This window comes from Podarcis liolepis (assembly GCF_965112155.1).
Source record: "Podarcis liolepis genome assembly, chromosome: 5".
Classification (NCBI taxonomy): Eukaryota; Metazoa; Chordata; class Lepidosauria; order Squamata; family Lacertidae; genus Podarcis; species Podarcis liolepis.
Window position 1 is genome coordinate 53774777 of NC_139556.1, and position 15745 is coordinate 53790521.

The window sequence follows — 15745 nt, forward strand, 5'->3', positions numbered from 1 at the left end:
TCTTGATGTGGGGTATATTGTGGGCACTGTATTCCATTTCCTGTCAGTGCTGGAAACTGAATCAAGTTGTGTACAGAACTCTCTTGGGAAGCTTCCTTGCCCTGCTCTTCTTTCTGTAATAATGACACTCTGCAAATAGGTAATAATCTAAAGATGAAGCGACATATATTTAGAAGTCCATCCTGAGGTTCTGGCAAGTCAACGTTAAACCCCATAGCTTAAATATTAACAATTAGATGTTCTTGCTCATATGACCATGATGCTTCACTGTGAGTTCACTCTTCTATTTAGAGAAAGGTGTTGCTGAATTCTCCCGTCTCTTTCCCTTCCATGAACTCTTACACAGTTGCCAAAATAGCCCCTCTTAGTAACTGGCAGCTTTAAAAACCAGACAACAGCTGAGTTCGAAGTAGAAGCTCAGCAGTAGGCAAGCAGAAGCTTTGGACTGTGGATTGGTGTGACAAGACCGGAGTGTGATTTATAGGAAACAAGGCATTTTAAAGTTATAATTTCCTTTGAAATTTTTATACAGTCTTTTCTATTTCCTTCGATAATTTCAGGATGAATATTCAGCCTTGTGCCAGATGTGGCTACGGGGTTTATCCTGCAGAGAAGATTAGCTGTATTGATCAGGTCAGTAGATGCTGTTATTCTTCACCATTATGAAAAAAAATATCTTACATAAATAATCCACTAATATGCTTTCAGATAGACAACCTGCATCTCCTTTAATTTAACTTGGTAGAAAATATTCTACACTTTCATAAGCTTAATTCATGTCGGGTAAGTTGGATGTCAGAACTGAACTTTGCCAAGGGTGTAATTTGGCGAAACATTTTACGTCTTTTAAAGGTTACACGCGGGAAATTGATCTTTGGCATATGCTTTTTCAGACTGTGAGAAGAGATGTTTATTAGACTGCCAAGAATAATCAGTTATACGTTTTTAAAACAGACTAATAAAATCTGAAACACAAGCAACTTTCACTGTATTTTTATCCTTGCTATTTCTAGACATGGCACAAAGCCTGCTTTCACTGCGAGGTCTGCAAGATGATGCTTACTGTGAATAACTTTGTTAGCCACCAGAAAATGCCTTACTGTCAAGCGTAAGTTTTTCTCCAGATATATAGCAAGGCAACATTATGCCTATATTATCCATCAACAGGTTCTGTCTGGATTGAATTCTGATACTATGGAAGTCATTTTTAGATTATCAGTCCACCCCATAGATTAGTTTGCTTTATTCTCAGTGTTTTTACTCTGAAAAACTGTAGGAAACTCCTGAGGTGTAGTCATATTACTTTAACACAGTGAACAACCAAAAAGAAAAGAAAAGTCCTGAAAACAGGATTATGGCACCTTAACATATTATGAGAAAAACTTTTATGAATCAGAGCTGAGTAAATTTAACTTGTGTAAAAGCATACTTTGGTACAGATTATTATATTATTTTTAAATCCAAGGAACTCAATGTAGTTGTTGCTTAGGTTAAGAGCCCAGCTAGATGTGATGTGGCCTATCTGTTGAGTTAATGGTTAAGGTATCTCTCATTGCTAGATATCTATATCTCTTTCTCCATGTCAGCCCCTTTCCACCATGTCGTATACCCAATAAAATTGCCCCCATCTTGAAGTTGCTATGTGCTCAGTGGAGGGGAAATATTCCAGTACCTGAACTGTATCTGTGTGTCCCCCCCCCCCATGGTAAGTTAAGTAGCAACTTCTTGGGCTCATTTTCATGAGGAAAATAATTCAGGCAACAGCATTTACGCACATACACATAGTGTCACAGTTCCAAAATTAATCAGACCCTCCCAATGACTGCTACACAATTTTTTAAATCCAAAAGAGAAAAAATAACCATAGATTTCCTACAACACATTACCGTATTTTTCGCACCATAGGACGCACCGGACAATAGGATGCACTTTGTTTTAGAGGGGGGAGAACAAGAAAAAAAAATTCTCCCCCTCTCTGCCCAGCGCCCCTTCAGTGAAGCGGCAGGAGGCGCTGCACAGAGAGGGGGAGAACTTTCCCCCTCTTGTTTTCCCGTTCTAAAACAAGGTGCCGTTTAAGGTGCGTTCAGGCGGCTACCTTGGAAGCCTGGAGAGCGAGAGGGGTCGGTGTGCACGGACCCCTCTCGCTCTCCAGGCTTCAGGTTCCTTTCAACCTGCTCTTTGGGGCTGGCGGGGGGAAGCCCACCACCAGCCACAAAGAGCAGGTCAGGGAGCAGCGGAGAGGCTCCTGCCATAGCCGCGCGTCACCTCTCCAGCCGGGAGAGGGTCGCGGGGCTATGGCTTCTTTAGCCCCGCGCGCTCTCTCCCAGCTGGGGAGGTGACGCGCGGCTATAGAGGCTCCTGCCATAGCCGCGCGTCACCTCTCCAGCCAGGAGAGGGTTGCAGGGTACTTCTTTAGCCCCGCGCGCGCTCTCCCGGTTGGAGAGGTGACGCGCGGCTATGGCAGGAGCCTCTATAGCCGCGCGTCACCTCCCCAGCCGGGAGAGCGCGCGCGGGGCTATGGCGTCTTCGCTCCATAGGATGCACACACATTTCCCCTTCATTTTTGAAGGGGAAAAAGTGTGTCCTATAGAGCGAAAAATACGGTAAATTGCTGTCTAAGACAACATGACTTGTCCAAGGCCATGTTTTGAGTCCCATAGCTGGAGCGGGATTTAGTAAAAAAACAACTATGATCTAGTCAATACACAACAGTGTCTCTGGGATGATTAAATGCACATTTAAACATTGGTAGTCATTTGCAGTTATTACATTACTGTAAGAAACTTGGAATAATCATTATGTTGTAAACATGTACCCTGTGTGCAGTGACATATATTGCCTTCAATGCATCTTGGTGCTTGATGGATAATGTTGTTATATAGTTTAATCACTAGGTGGCATTGGGCATACAATAGCTAGATATGGGTGATATCAGCAGTCTCCATTCTGCTCTTGTTTGAGAGATACAAATAATGTTTTTGTCCAGTTTCCTGATATGCACTGTATACCTTACATGGCACCAGGTAGTAATGAAAAACAGTTTATGAGGCTTGCCTGTCAGGGTGCAATAAAATCTCATTTTGAATCGCAAAAAGCTTTCAGCGTGTGATGGAGCACTCACATAGCCATTATATTATGAAATCAGAGTTGGCACAATGATGCTCAGTTTATCTGGTGGCAGGCATCTGGGATCAATGGATAGTCCACAAGACAGTTGTAAATACTTTTTTTTTAAAGGGGGGCTAATTTTATGTAGCAACTTTATTGAAGACTAATTGACCCCAAGGTTCCTTAGTCAAAATCTTTATAATGTGCAGCACTGATTATGAAAAGGGCCATGTGGTGTAATAGAAAAAAAGAAAAAGAAATTCTCCTTAAACTTGGATCATTTTATGCCCTCTTGATTTTTTTTATTTGAAAGATCAAATATTAATAACCTGGTTACTGCATTTTGACCTTTGTTACATATGATGATAATTTAATATAAGTGTAGTTGTTAGAGCTGAAAGATAAGTAAAATACAGTGTTTTCAACTTGCACGTCAGTATGTTCAGTTTTTCTCCAATGTTCTGAAATGAAGAAGTGGCTTCTGTTTTTTGGATTTTTTTATTCTGCAATTTCCTTTTGTTATTAGAAAAGCAACATTGAAAGAATGAAACTTGAAGATATAGATAACTATGCAAAATTAAACTTTGCATGTGAGATGCTAGTTGTATTTTAGCAATCAGTTCTGTGTTTTAACATACGTACATACATATAAGAAGTATTTGGTTTTTTGAGAGACATTGATTATTTCTTTCCAAATTGTATCTGCTTTCTTTTACAGACATAATCCAAAAAACAACACATTCACAAGTGTTTTTGAGACACCAGTAAATATAAATGTGAAAAAGCAGACTGAAGCCGTAAGCGAGGTAAGATACCTTAGGAATTAATGTGTTTAATATTTGTCAGTCATATAGCCACCCATACTCTTTTTAGGGTGATGATAGATGGACCAAACCCTTCATCTTCCTTTTTTCATATCTGTATGCAGTTTCCCACCTCTGTTGCTGCTTTGGTGCCGTCTCTTTTCCCAGTTTCATTTCTTCTAAAGCGATCTCACCCAGTCAGCAATCACATACTGTATGTGCCCTATTAAGCACAAATGCTACCTTTAAAGTGAGAGTAATGATTCCTACACTCATCATATGGGTGATCCTAGCCAATCAGATATCTGGCCATCAAAAATGAATTTAACTATCAAATGCTGCCCTTTCAAAATGAATTGGAGGGTATTTCAGTGCCAATGAAGTTGTTTACAATGTGGGTCCCTTTCTTGGATCATCCTGTTTCCTTCTGAAGGTTGTAACAGAAGATAGAACCTGTGTTAGCCAAATCTCAGTTAACTAAACCCCATGTGGAAGCCACACAAGGGCAAACTGACTGCTCTCAGGCTTGACCTTGACACAATGGTATGAATTCTGCATCCATTCAAACACCAGGTTAGAGTTGAAGGAATGGGCTTGTACTGGACTGCACAGGGTTCTCTTGTGGACTTATATTGTAAAGGCAGAAGGGAAAAAATACATTAGCAGCCTGATTCTTTAATAATAATAATAATAATAATAATAATAATAATAATAATAATAATAAAATAAATAAATAAATAAAAACCTTTATTGTCACTACACCACCTGTGTGCAGTGAAATTAAACCACCACCCCCCATACACTCAGTCTTGTTCGCGCTCTGTGTGCTTGTCGGAAGTCAATTGCACCACTATTTTTTTCCATTCAGCAGCCCAACAGCCCACGGATAAAAACTGTTCTTTAACTTGTTGCTGCGGCTGACTATACTTCTGTATCTCCTGCCCGAAGGTAGGAGATTAAAGAGGTGCTGGCCAGGGTGTGAGTCGTCCCTGAGAATTTTCCTCGCTCTCCTGAGGTAGCGGTCTCCTGCGATGTCACCTAGCGAACTCTGAGGACAGCCCATGATGTCATGTGCTGTATTCACCACCCTCAGTAGGGACTTCCTGTCCATGGCTGTCGAACCAGCGTGCCATTCATAGAATTGTAAAGCCATCTAGTCCAGCCGCTTCAATGCAGGAATCTCAACTAGCACAACCATGACAGATGGCCATTCAACCTCTGCTTAAAAACCTCTAATGAAAGAGACTGCACCACCTTCCAAGGGAGTCCATTCCAATTCAAATAGTACCACTGCTGTTGCAATGTACCGTATTTTTCGCACCATAGGACGCCCCGGACAATAGGACGCACTTTGTTTTAGAGGGGGGAGAACAAGAAAAAAAAAATCTCCCTCTCTCTGCCCAGTGCCCCTTCAGTGAAGCGGCAGGAGGCGATGCACAGAGAGGGGGAGAACTTTCCCCCTCTTGTTTTCCTGCTCTAAAACAAGGTGCGGATTAAGGTGCGTTCAGGCGGCTACCTTGGAAGCCTGGAGAGCGAGAGGGGTCGGTGTGCACTGACCCCTCTCGCTCTCCAGGCTTCAGGTTCCTTTCGACCTGCTCTTTGGGGCTGGCAGGGGAAGCCCACCACCAGCCCCAAAGAGCAGGTCAGGGAGCAGCGGAAAGGGGCAGCGGAGAGGCTCCTGCCATAGCCGCGGGTCACCTCCCCAGCTGGGAGAGCGCGCGCGAGGCTAAAGCAGCCCCCGCGACCCTCTCCCGGCTGGGGAGGTGACGCGGGGCTATGGCAGGAGCCTCTACAGCCCCGCGTCACCTCCCCAGCTGGGAGAGCGTGCGCGAGGCTAAAGCAGCCCCCTGCGACCCTCTCCCGGCTGGGGAGGTGACGCGGGGCTATGGCAGGAACCTCTACAGCCCCGTGTCACCTCTCCAGCTGGGAGAGTGCGCGCGAGGCTAAAGCAGCCCCCCGCAACCCTCTCCCGGCTGGGGAGGGCTAAAGCAGACCCCCGCGACCCTCTCCCGGCTGGGGAGGGCTAAAGCAGACCCCCGCGACCCTCTCCCGGCTGGGGAGGTGACGCACAGCTATGGCAGGAGCCTCTACAGCCCCGCGTCACCTCCTCAGCTGGGAGAGCGCGCGCGGGGCTATGGCGTCTTTGCTCCATAGGACGCACACACATTTCCCCTTCATTTTTGAAGGGGGAAAAGTGAGTCCTATAGAGCGAAAAATACGGTATGTACATAGCAGTTGCATAACCAAGTGTTAGCATTTCAGTTCTAAGGACAATTCCACGCACGCAGTGAGGCTGTACATTCAGAGCTGCCCCCAACATTGTAGTGACTAGGGATCCTATTTTGCACATTGACATATGTTTTGTCCACCCAAGACCCTTCAGGTGTAAGGAACTGCAGAACTGAATGATTATGCTTATGACACAATGTGAAAACTCCAAGTTTTAATGTCTGTGCATTTTAAAAACCTGGTTATACTCACAAAGTGCGTCTCTGAAGGAGCCCTACTTAAAGAAGAACTGCAGAACATCTTAGTGGTTCCTTCAGCCACTGAAAATCTACGTTCTTCCTCACCAAAAAAATTGCTAGGGATGCTGATCTAAGGTGTGGAAAGTATGCCGGGTTCAGTCAGTTAGAAGAGTTCGTGCGCACGGTTTCTGCCGCTTTGTTTCACGGTCCCATGTCATCCTTTGAAATTTCATTTCAAATGAACCAGGAAACTCAAAGGAAAACTCCGCTGAAACTGTCAAGTCTTTGACACCAAATCAAAAAGTGTCTGCAGATTCATTAGAATCTGAACCTGGGTTTGCTAAACACACACACAAAAAGACTTTTCAAACCTCTGATGAACCTGGCACTTGGATCTGAGTTTTTAACAAAATTGTAAAGTCGAGTGAGTTTTACATGGTTGCATTGGGTAAACTTGGTGAAATGTCAGGGGGCTGCTAGCTGTTGGAAATCTGAAACCCTTCTGTGCTTTCATTTTTTTTTTAAAAAAAACTTCCTTCCGAGTTACAGCTCTTCCAAATTTCTAGATTTAAATTTTTATATCTTGTCCCAGTTTTCACAGTAGAAAGAGCTGATGCCTAGAACAATTTTATGCATGCTTACTCAGAAGTAAAGCCCTCTGCATTCATTTGGGTTTACTTCCAGGTAAGTGTACACAGGATTGCAGTCTGAATGTATGATAAGAATAGGATAAGGCTATCACACACACACACACACACACACACACACACACACACACACACTTTTGTTTCCTCTGAAGTATCGGGGATATTGTTGTCACAACTTTACCAGCCTCATTCTATATTGTACTTTTCCAAGATAATTCTTGAAAAATTATTACGTATTTAAAACACACATGCAGGATTTGCAATATCTCTCACTAAAGCTATAACAGCAACAAATACATTTCCTTCTAAACTGTGCATGACAGATTTGCTCTGGAATGTGTTTGAGATTAACAACAATTTCTATTTCTGTTTGATGGCTGTGATAAGAGATCCAGTTACTTCAATATATGTGTGTGTGAGTGCCAGATCACTTTCCTTTTCTTTTGTCACTTAAGAAACACCCTGTTCCTTTCAATCACAAAAGGAAGTTTGAGGTTCGTAGAGTGGTTTATAAGACTCAATTTTCATGTTAATATTTTGTACACAGCAAATTCTTATTGGGAAACTGACAAAGGTACCAAGAGAAGCCAATACATGCCCAGTTTCCTGTACTGGGATCAAAAGACAGTATTTTCTACTTTGTATTTTTTATACAAATGTTTGCATACCAAAATAATGGGATTGTCTTTTTCATTTGGTAGTATTGCCATTTGTATCCCTTCAAGCACGTGAGACCATGTCTTATTTCAGAATCTCCCCCCCTCCCCAATACCTGCTGCCTTGTCTTTTTGTTGTTTCAAGTGACTTCAGCTCTAACCCATTCATTTTGGTAGCTCAGGCAGAAGTGGAGAAAATTATACCAAAAAAAAAATTCTGAGGCTGCGACAGGATTTCCCTTTTGAAATTCAGAATATACAGTGGAACCTCGGGTTACATATACTTCAGGTTACATACGCTTCAGGTTACAGACTCTGCTAACCCAGAAATAGTACATCGGGTTAAGAACTTTGCTTCAGGATGAGAACAGAAATCATGCTCCAGTGGTGCGGCTCGGCGGCAGCGGGAGACCTCATTAGCTAAAGTGGTGCTTCAGGTTAAGAACAGTTTCAGGTTAAGAACAGACCTCCGGAACGAATTAAGTACTTAACCCGAGGTACCACTGTATAGGGAACAGATTGAAGAGGAAGCCTATCTTTCTTTAATATTGGATATGAAGGCTGGCATATAATCCACTGAAACAGGTTTCAAAATAACATTTTGGGTTCTGTCTATGCAGATTAAGTACCGAGAAGAGGGTGAGAAGTTCAAATCTGTTTTTCACTGGAATGTGAAATCCGGAGACATGGAGGCTACGAGGAAGATGCAGCAGCTAAGCAGTCAGGTAGGAGACCCGTATCGATAACTTACTTGCTAGTGAACATTCAGCAGATGCTCTGCTATCCTCCAGGCTCCTAGGCTGCGCCATTTACAAAACTGCAATTTTATGCCTTTAACTCTGGTCCATGGGGTCACGAAGAGTCGGACACGACTAAACGACTAAACAACAACAACAATTACTGTAATACAAATGACCCCTTTATGTTTTCATTTGGTTTGGAAGCCATTTTCAAAATATGTCTCCAATTATTCTGACTATTGCCATTGGAATGCTGTGACCTGGATCCCAAACACTCTTTGGGTGTAAGCCTCATCTGGTTCTGTGAAAACGGCGCCAGGAGAATGCTTTATACCTCAGGCCGTACATGTCTTTGGCTAAGATACTGGTAGCTTAATCTGAAGATTTATGATGCCTTCATGCAAATACTTAGGATGATGTATTATGCAATTTACTTGCTTTTTTTAAATCCCATACGGTTTTCATTGTTAATTAGCTAGATATTTGCAATTCTGTTTAAAAAGAAAGAAAACAGTTAAGGGGGAGGGGAAGGAAAGCCCCAGGTCAGCAAAAAGTTGTGCTAGTTGCAGTCTGTGTTTCATAGCACCACTACTTCCAGAACCCCACTACTTTCTCCCCTCTTCCTCCTTATATTATATCTGTAACAGCTCAAGAGAATTGGATGTGGTTAGAGGAAGATGCTTTTTCCTACTCTTGCCTGGGGCCTTCCCTTTGCGTAACCTTCCTTCGGATCACTCATAATTTCAAGAAGTTTAGAGGAAAGGGCTGCCAACTAAAGTGCCTTGAGTGGTTCCTGACCTCCCCCCCCCAAAAAAAAATAAAAAAATAAAAATAGCACTGGCAGTGGAGTTCTTCAAGCTGTGCCTACTCACTTTCAGAAAAGTATAGATTATACTACCTTGTAATTATAGTATGTTGCAATTATGGGCAAACACACCAGGCACATAGGATTAGGATCTTGTCCTCTCTAGATGTGATGAAATAAAATTAACTGGAATGTCAGTTCAACTGAAATGAAAGAGGCTCACTGTGCTCAGAACTAAGGTGCCAGAATTTCATGTGCAGCTTATGGGTGCAAAAGTGCAGGGAATTGCTGGGAACTTTTCCCATGCAGCCACCAGCTTTAGAAAAGTAGAAAGAGAATCTGCATGGTTTGGGGCAGGAGCCACCTAAGAAAGGAATGTGGTCACATCCAGCCACATATTAATAGGTTACATCCTGTCAAGAGTCTAATCCCCTGATCTTTAGAGATGGAGTCAAAAGTGTTTACCACTGTGCCCATTCCTCATTTTATGATGTATTCTGTTTTTAGAAAGCCTACCGTGCTGCGTATGAAGAAGGCAAATCATGGTACTCAGAAACCATCCCAGATGCAGAAATGCTTAGGATAGCTCAAGAACAGGACAATGATGTAAGTGAACCTCCAATTTATGACAGCTTTATTTGTGAGTTAAATATATCAAGGAGAGATCATCCACATGGACTTGCATCCTTAGATGAGTGAACTTAAGAAAATTCATGGCAGAAAAGTTCCCTCTTTTCTCCTACCTCAGAGGAATTAGTTTGATGAACAAAGTTTAAACACACCTTTTTCTCTCTGTTGTAGTTGAAATATACTGAGGAATATGAGCAGCAGAAGGGAAAGGGCAGCTTTCCTGCTCTGATCACTCCAGCTTATCAAATAGCAAAGAAGGCATCTCAGCTATCCAGTAACGTAAGTTCCTGGGGCATGTATTTTTGAGGGAGGGCAAAGAGATTGTAGCATAGGGGGGCAATATTCACAGCAAGAGTCAAAGGTCTAAGTTTGATATATGATTAAATTGCCGAAAAGAAAAGAAAAAGAATGTGGACCATATCTAGTGTTCTTAGTCTGCTAGCATAAGAGCCCTTGTGCTAGTAGACAGCAGCGGGCAAAAGTTGTGCAACAAAGGAATTAAATGAAACAACTGTGCTAGCAAAAACTTGTACAACAGCTGATTTTTCTTGTGCAATCAGTTTCACAAAAATGTACTTGTGCTTTCCCTTTCACTTGGATTTAGTGCTATGTTTGATACAACCTACCCGTTTGAGTACATGTTGTGATTACTTTTTAAATGCTTCATAGCCAGAGATATCAACGATTTGGAGGCATGATTACACGGGGTTTGAAAAACAGGAGTATTTCTTCTCCCCTACCTCTTTAGCTCAGCTGTGTTTAACAGTCTTTATTGGCTGATGTTTTCACTACCTGCCCGCTTTCTTTGTAGGGTATAATATCCGCAACAATCTAGAAATCTATTTTAATTAACAATATGCATGTCGTTTATGATGAGAAAGAAAAAGGAAGCCCAGAAAAGATTCACCTTGAAGATCACGAAGCAAAGTTCTCTAGTTGTTATTCCAAGCATTATGTATAATGCTTCAACAGAGATTGAAAATGAAAGCATGTGAGATTGTTATTGATTAGGCACGCTGGGCTTGTGTCCAAGAAAGCGGTTTCACCCAAATAAAAATTTCAGCATTTCCATTTAGTTTAGTCATTTAACAGACTTTAATAGGCTTCTAGATTGAGCTCTTTAATGCATTTACTCCTCCGCTGCCATTTACTTGTTAAGAAATAAACATCTTTGGCAACTGATGGGCTTGGGGTGAATTAAACTGGAGCAGAACATTTTGACAAATAAGGCCAGGATATGTTATTCCAGCCTCTTTTCATCAATAAGAAACTGCCGTTTCATTTGCATTTGCAACCAAGGAATTTAAATTCAGGGCCAAATATTGGAAACACTTATATCCAAAGATCATCTATTTTTACTGTCATTTGATGCTTGATTGCAAGAGATAAGATGGCAGTTCTTCATAGTTTTCAAATGTTCTTTGACTCTGCTTCTCCACAATAGGTGGAATATAAACGAGGGCATGAAGACCGGGTTTCCAAATTCACCAGTGTTGCGGATACTCCAGATGTAATTCATGCAAAGGCTGGGGGGCAGCTTGCAAGTGATGTAAGTAGAACAGAAGAGCAGACCGAGTAGATAGACTTTCTGCTTGCTTATATCTGTATGATTTAAACTCTCCCGATTTTTCCAGTTAAAATACACAGAAGAGTATGAACAACACAGAGGGAAAGGGAGCTTCCCTGCGATGATCACTCCGGCTTACCAGATAGCTAAAAGAGCCAACGAATTAGCTAGTGACGTAAGTTTCAAAAGTGTGGTCTATATGTTGTCACATATTGGAGAAAAATCTGTACTTGGTCTTCCAAAATTATGGCCACTTTCCTGTTGTGAGAAAAATCCTGACATTGCTAGGTCAAAAAATCTCCACTGTTAAGGAGTGGAGACTTCTCTGTATTTTAGCATTATTGCATTGTCCAAACTTATGTTGAAAATAAGTGTCTGCTAATGAAACAAAGGATAGACTGAAGTTTGAAGGAAATATGCTGATCTTAAGATGCTGGTTACTTCACCCCTCTGTGGCGCTCTAAAGTTGGAGCAGTGGCCTTTGGCTGTTGGTTGGAGTGTTTGTTCTGTGCTCAAACTGTATACTACAAAATGCCATAAACCTCCAGTGACCTCCTTCTAAAGAAAACAGCCTTGGCAAAACTTCTCATTATTTGGAAAAGTTGGGTGAGGACAACCCTTTTATACAGCATGATGGTTTGGCATTGTTCCCCTGCCCACTTCTTAAAGATGGATTCTTTCACTTTGCCTTTCTACTGTATGCCCCTTTGAGCAATTTGTATGGAAAATGAGCTCCGTGGGCTTTAAAAGCAAACAAATGCAATTTGTTTAGGTTGTAAGATCAGCAGAATAAACACATCTTTTTCACCTCCATTGCTTTCTCAGGTGAAGTATCATCAAAGATATGAAAAGGAGATTAAAGGAAAAGCAAGTCATTCTGTTGGTGCCTCAAACGAAAATGTGAATCAGTTTAGTCAGGTAAGGAGCAGTGCAAAAGTATTCACATCTATATATATTAATTCATGCATATTGATGTGACTCTCTTCACATCTATGTAAGGATACTGATCTCAAGGCTTTGATGGCTTGCTCTTATGTAGCCATAGCCATACCAACCACACAGAAGAATTAGATAACAGTAGACTCGGAAGAGTAATAAGGTTTGTAAAAGAACAAGAATATTAATTGGGGGGCAGCCTTAGGAAGCCCTCCCCCCAAAAAAGCATCCCACAGAATGCTGACTGGGCATTGAGAGGCATAAAACAAAAAACTCAGAAGTTGGAAATTGAATGAGATGGCTTGAAAAGGAGACTGGATGAAGAGACGAATCAGTCACATCCACATCATATATTTAAAGCATATGGCTCCTCCCAAAAACAAATTCTGGGAACTGTAGTTTACTCCTAACAAAAGTACACTTCCCAGTATCCATAAAAAACTACAGTTCCCATGATTCTTGGGAAGAAGCCACATGTTTAAAATGTGTGTCAGGTGCGCTTTAAATGTATGGTGTGGAGTTGTGTTATAAAATATGGAAACTGTGAAGTATGCCTGCTTGTTAGGAAGACTGTGGTACAGAAGTGTACCAAAATGAATAAGTTAAAGATAAGTAAATGATAAGTAAACTATTGGATGTTTTTCAGGATTATATGGATGAATATGAAGAGCACCGAGGGAAAGGGAGCTTTCCTGCTATGATCACGCCAGCGTATCTCAATGCTAAGAAGGCAAATGAACTGGCGAGTGATGTAAGTATGAAAGAAGAGGTCTAGGTCAGCGTGGGCCAGATGCAAAAGTTGCTTATAATAACCAGAAGGTTCTCTGGTGTCATATTATTTGAACAACTAGTGGGAAGGAGTGAGACCCCTTAGGACTCTGGGTGTTCTTGTACCACATCCAATGATGTCAAATATAGCTGTCTATGACTGAGCGCACTATTTTAGAGGACCTCCAAAATGGAAGTATTGATATGTGTTTGTATGTTGTGAAAGATCAAACTTTGTTCTCAATTGGAATTAGCTCTAGAGGGTCACCCCCAAAGTAACCACAACATTCCTTTTCTGCTTAGGTATCAAAAGTGAGCAAAGTAGTCATGATTTCTATAATGATCAGGAAGGATACAAAGAAATGCACCACTGAGAGGGCTTCAACCAACAGCCCCCATTTTAGTGTCCCCAAACCACTTTCTAAACAGAGAAGATACTTTTGAAAAACAGCTATATGAAAGGGGTGGGGAGTACAAAATCTACCAATGTCTACCAAACTCTTTGGGATTCCAAAGGCAGCCTTGTGCATGGGCTATTGTCTTTAAATAAGTTTGCTATATGTTTGCTTTGAATATTTGTATCCTGTATGCATGTGTACATATATGCGTGCATATACAGTGGTACCTCAGGTTACATACGCTTCAGGTTACAGACTCCGCTAACCCAGAAATAGTACCTCGGGTTAAGAACTTTGCTTCAGGATGAGAACAGAAATCGTGCTCCGGCAGCATGGCAGCAGCAGGAGGCTCCATTAGCTAAAGTGGTGCTTCAGGTTAAGAACAGTTTCAGGTTAAGGACAGATCTCCAGAACGAATTAAGTACTTAACCTGAGGTACCACTGTATATATAATCTTATTTGCTTGAGCACCACCAAAATGTTCTTCTCGCAGGGTTTTCACGCAATCATTGAATTGTAGGGTTGGAAGGCCCATCTAGTCCCACCACTGCAATGTACATCCTTGGCAGATCTCCCCCCCCCCCAAAAAAAAAAAAACCCCCCATCTGTTTAAAAACCTCCTGTGAAGGATAATCCACAAGCTTCCAAAGTAATCTGATCGGCTGTCGAACAGCTCTTACCATCAGAAAGTTCTTCCTAACGTTTGGTTTAAATCTCAAATTCCAAAGAGATAATTGCTTGGATCCCAACATGCTTTTCCATTTCCAGAATGGCCCGCTCTTTGTGTCCCGTCTAATTAGCTTACTCAAGGAACTAGCACTGGAGTGATTAACCTTCATTCGGCGGCATCTCAGAAAATGTATGCACGCCATAAATAGCAACAGCAACAAAAAGCAGGCAGATGATGGAGTCATCATGAATCACCGTTGCAATTTTACCAGGGCAAACATTCAGTACTAGGACCCTTACTCTTTATTCGTCAATATTTTCGTTCCTGTTTAAACAAGGCTTTGCTCACCATCTATCTCTGAGTGGAAATGTAATATTAAACGCTGGGTAACTATTGAATTATTTAGTACTAGCTTAGTGTCCTGGCATCCCAGCTAATCTGCAGACATGAGTTCAAGCTTCTAATAATAACTCCAGTTAATATTAAAAGTTTTGGGCTGGCTGACTTCTGAAATGAGACGGTTCCTATCACATAATCAGTCTGAATGAAGCCAGTGATTGAACTAAGAGGAGTTTCGTGGCTGAACAGGGAATTAGAACCTAGAGCCCTCTGACCCCAGGTACAGCACTCTAACCACCACACCACACTGGTCCAAGTATTAATCATTGCACAGTGGTACCTTGGGTTACAGATGCTTCAGGTTACAGTCACTTCAGGTTACAGACTCCGCTAACCCAGAAATAGTACCTCAGGTTAAGAACTTTGCTTCAGGATGAGAACAGAAATTGTGTGGCGGCGGCATGGCAGGCCCCATTAGCTAAAGTGGTACGTCAGGTTAAGAACAGTTTCTGGTTAAGAACTGACCTCCAGAATGAATTAAGTTCTTAACCCGAGGTACCAGTGTATAATGATAGCTATCTGGACAGTGATAAATTGTTACACTTTTCTAAGTGGTAGGAAGTCCAAGGGCGGTCCTCTTTATAGGGTTTCTTTCTTTGTAAAGGAGCAAGCTGGGGATATACAGTGTGATGTATTTGTAATAACTGTTTCTTTATAAATACTTGAGCAGGGCATATAGGAAGCAACCAAATTCTTAAAGCAGGGCAGCAAAACCAATTGCCATGCTGACTGTGGAGAAGCAGTAAAGAAAACTGAAAGTGTGGCCAGCCTGTAGCCATTATAACTTGATTTGATCCTGCCTTTTTCTTTCTAGATAAAATACAAGCAGGATTTTTCAAAGATGAAAGGAGCAGCTCACTACCATTCTCTTTCTGCCCAAGAAAACCTAGTTCTTAAGCAAGCCCAGAATGTGAACAAGTTGTACAGTGAGGTAAGAAGGCCAGATGTAAATTTTATCAGGACACCCACACTGGTTTGTCAGAGAAACAAATTGCATGGAATTTGATGGGATTTACTGCATAAGCTGATGCATGTCTACTCAGAAGTAAGTCCCATGGTGTTCATTGGTGCTTCCTCCTGGTTAAGTGTGCCTTAAGCATTTACCGTAATTGAGATTGACATCACATCCACACCAAACAATCTGAGAGCT

At 41.8% G+C, this 15745-nt stretch overlaps 1 protein-coding gene across 1 annotated transcript in view; it reads left to right on the top strand.

Moving 5' to 3' along the window:
- The first annotated feature begins 315 nt into the window (after positions 1-315).
- The window catches only part of NRAP (nebulin related anchoring protein), a 61611-nt gene continuing 46181 nt past the window's right edge, over positions 316-15745 (top strand). Inside the window, exons 1-11 of the mRNA XM_083504733.1 lie at positions 316-633; positions 1014-1108; positions 3827-3914; positions 8303-8407; positions 9735-9833; positions 10029-10136; positions 11302-11406; positions 11492-11599; positions 12250-12342; positions 13007-13111; positions 15410-15526. Of these exons, the coding sequence (XP_083360859.1) occupies positions 562-633; positions 1014-1108; positions 3827-3914; positions 8303-8407; positions 9735-9833; positions 10029-10136; positions 11302-11406; positions 11492-11599; positions 12250-12342; positions 13007-13111; positions 15410-15526 (1095 nt within the window). The 5' untranslated portion in view covers positions 316-561. The remainder of the gene's footprint in view (positions 634-1013; positions 1109-3826; positions 3915-8302; positions 8408-9734; positions 9834-10028; positions 10137-11301; positions 11407-11491; positions 11600-12249; positions 12343-13006; positions 13112-15409; positions 15527-15745) is intronic.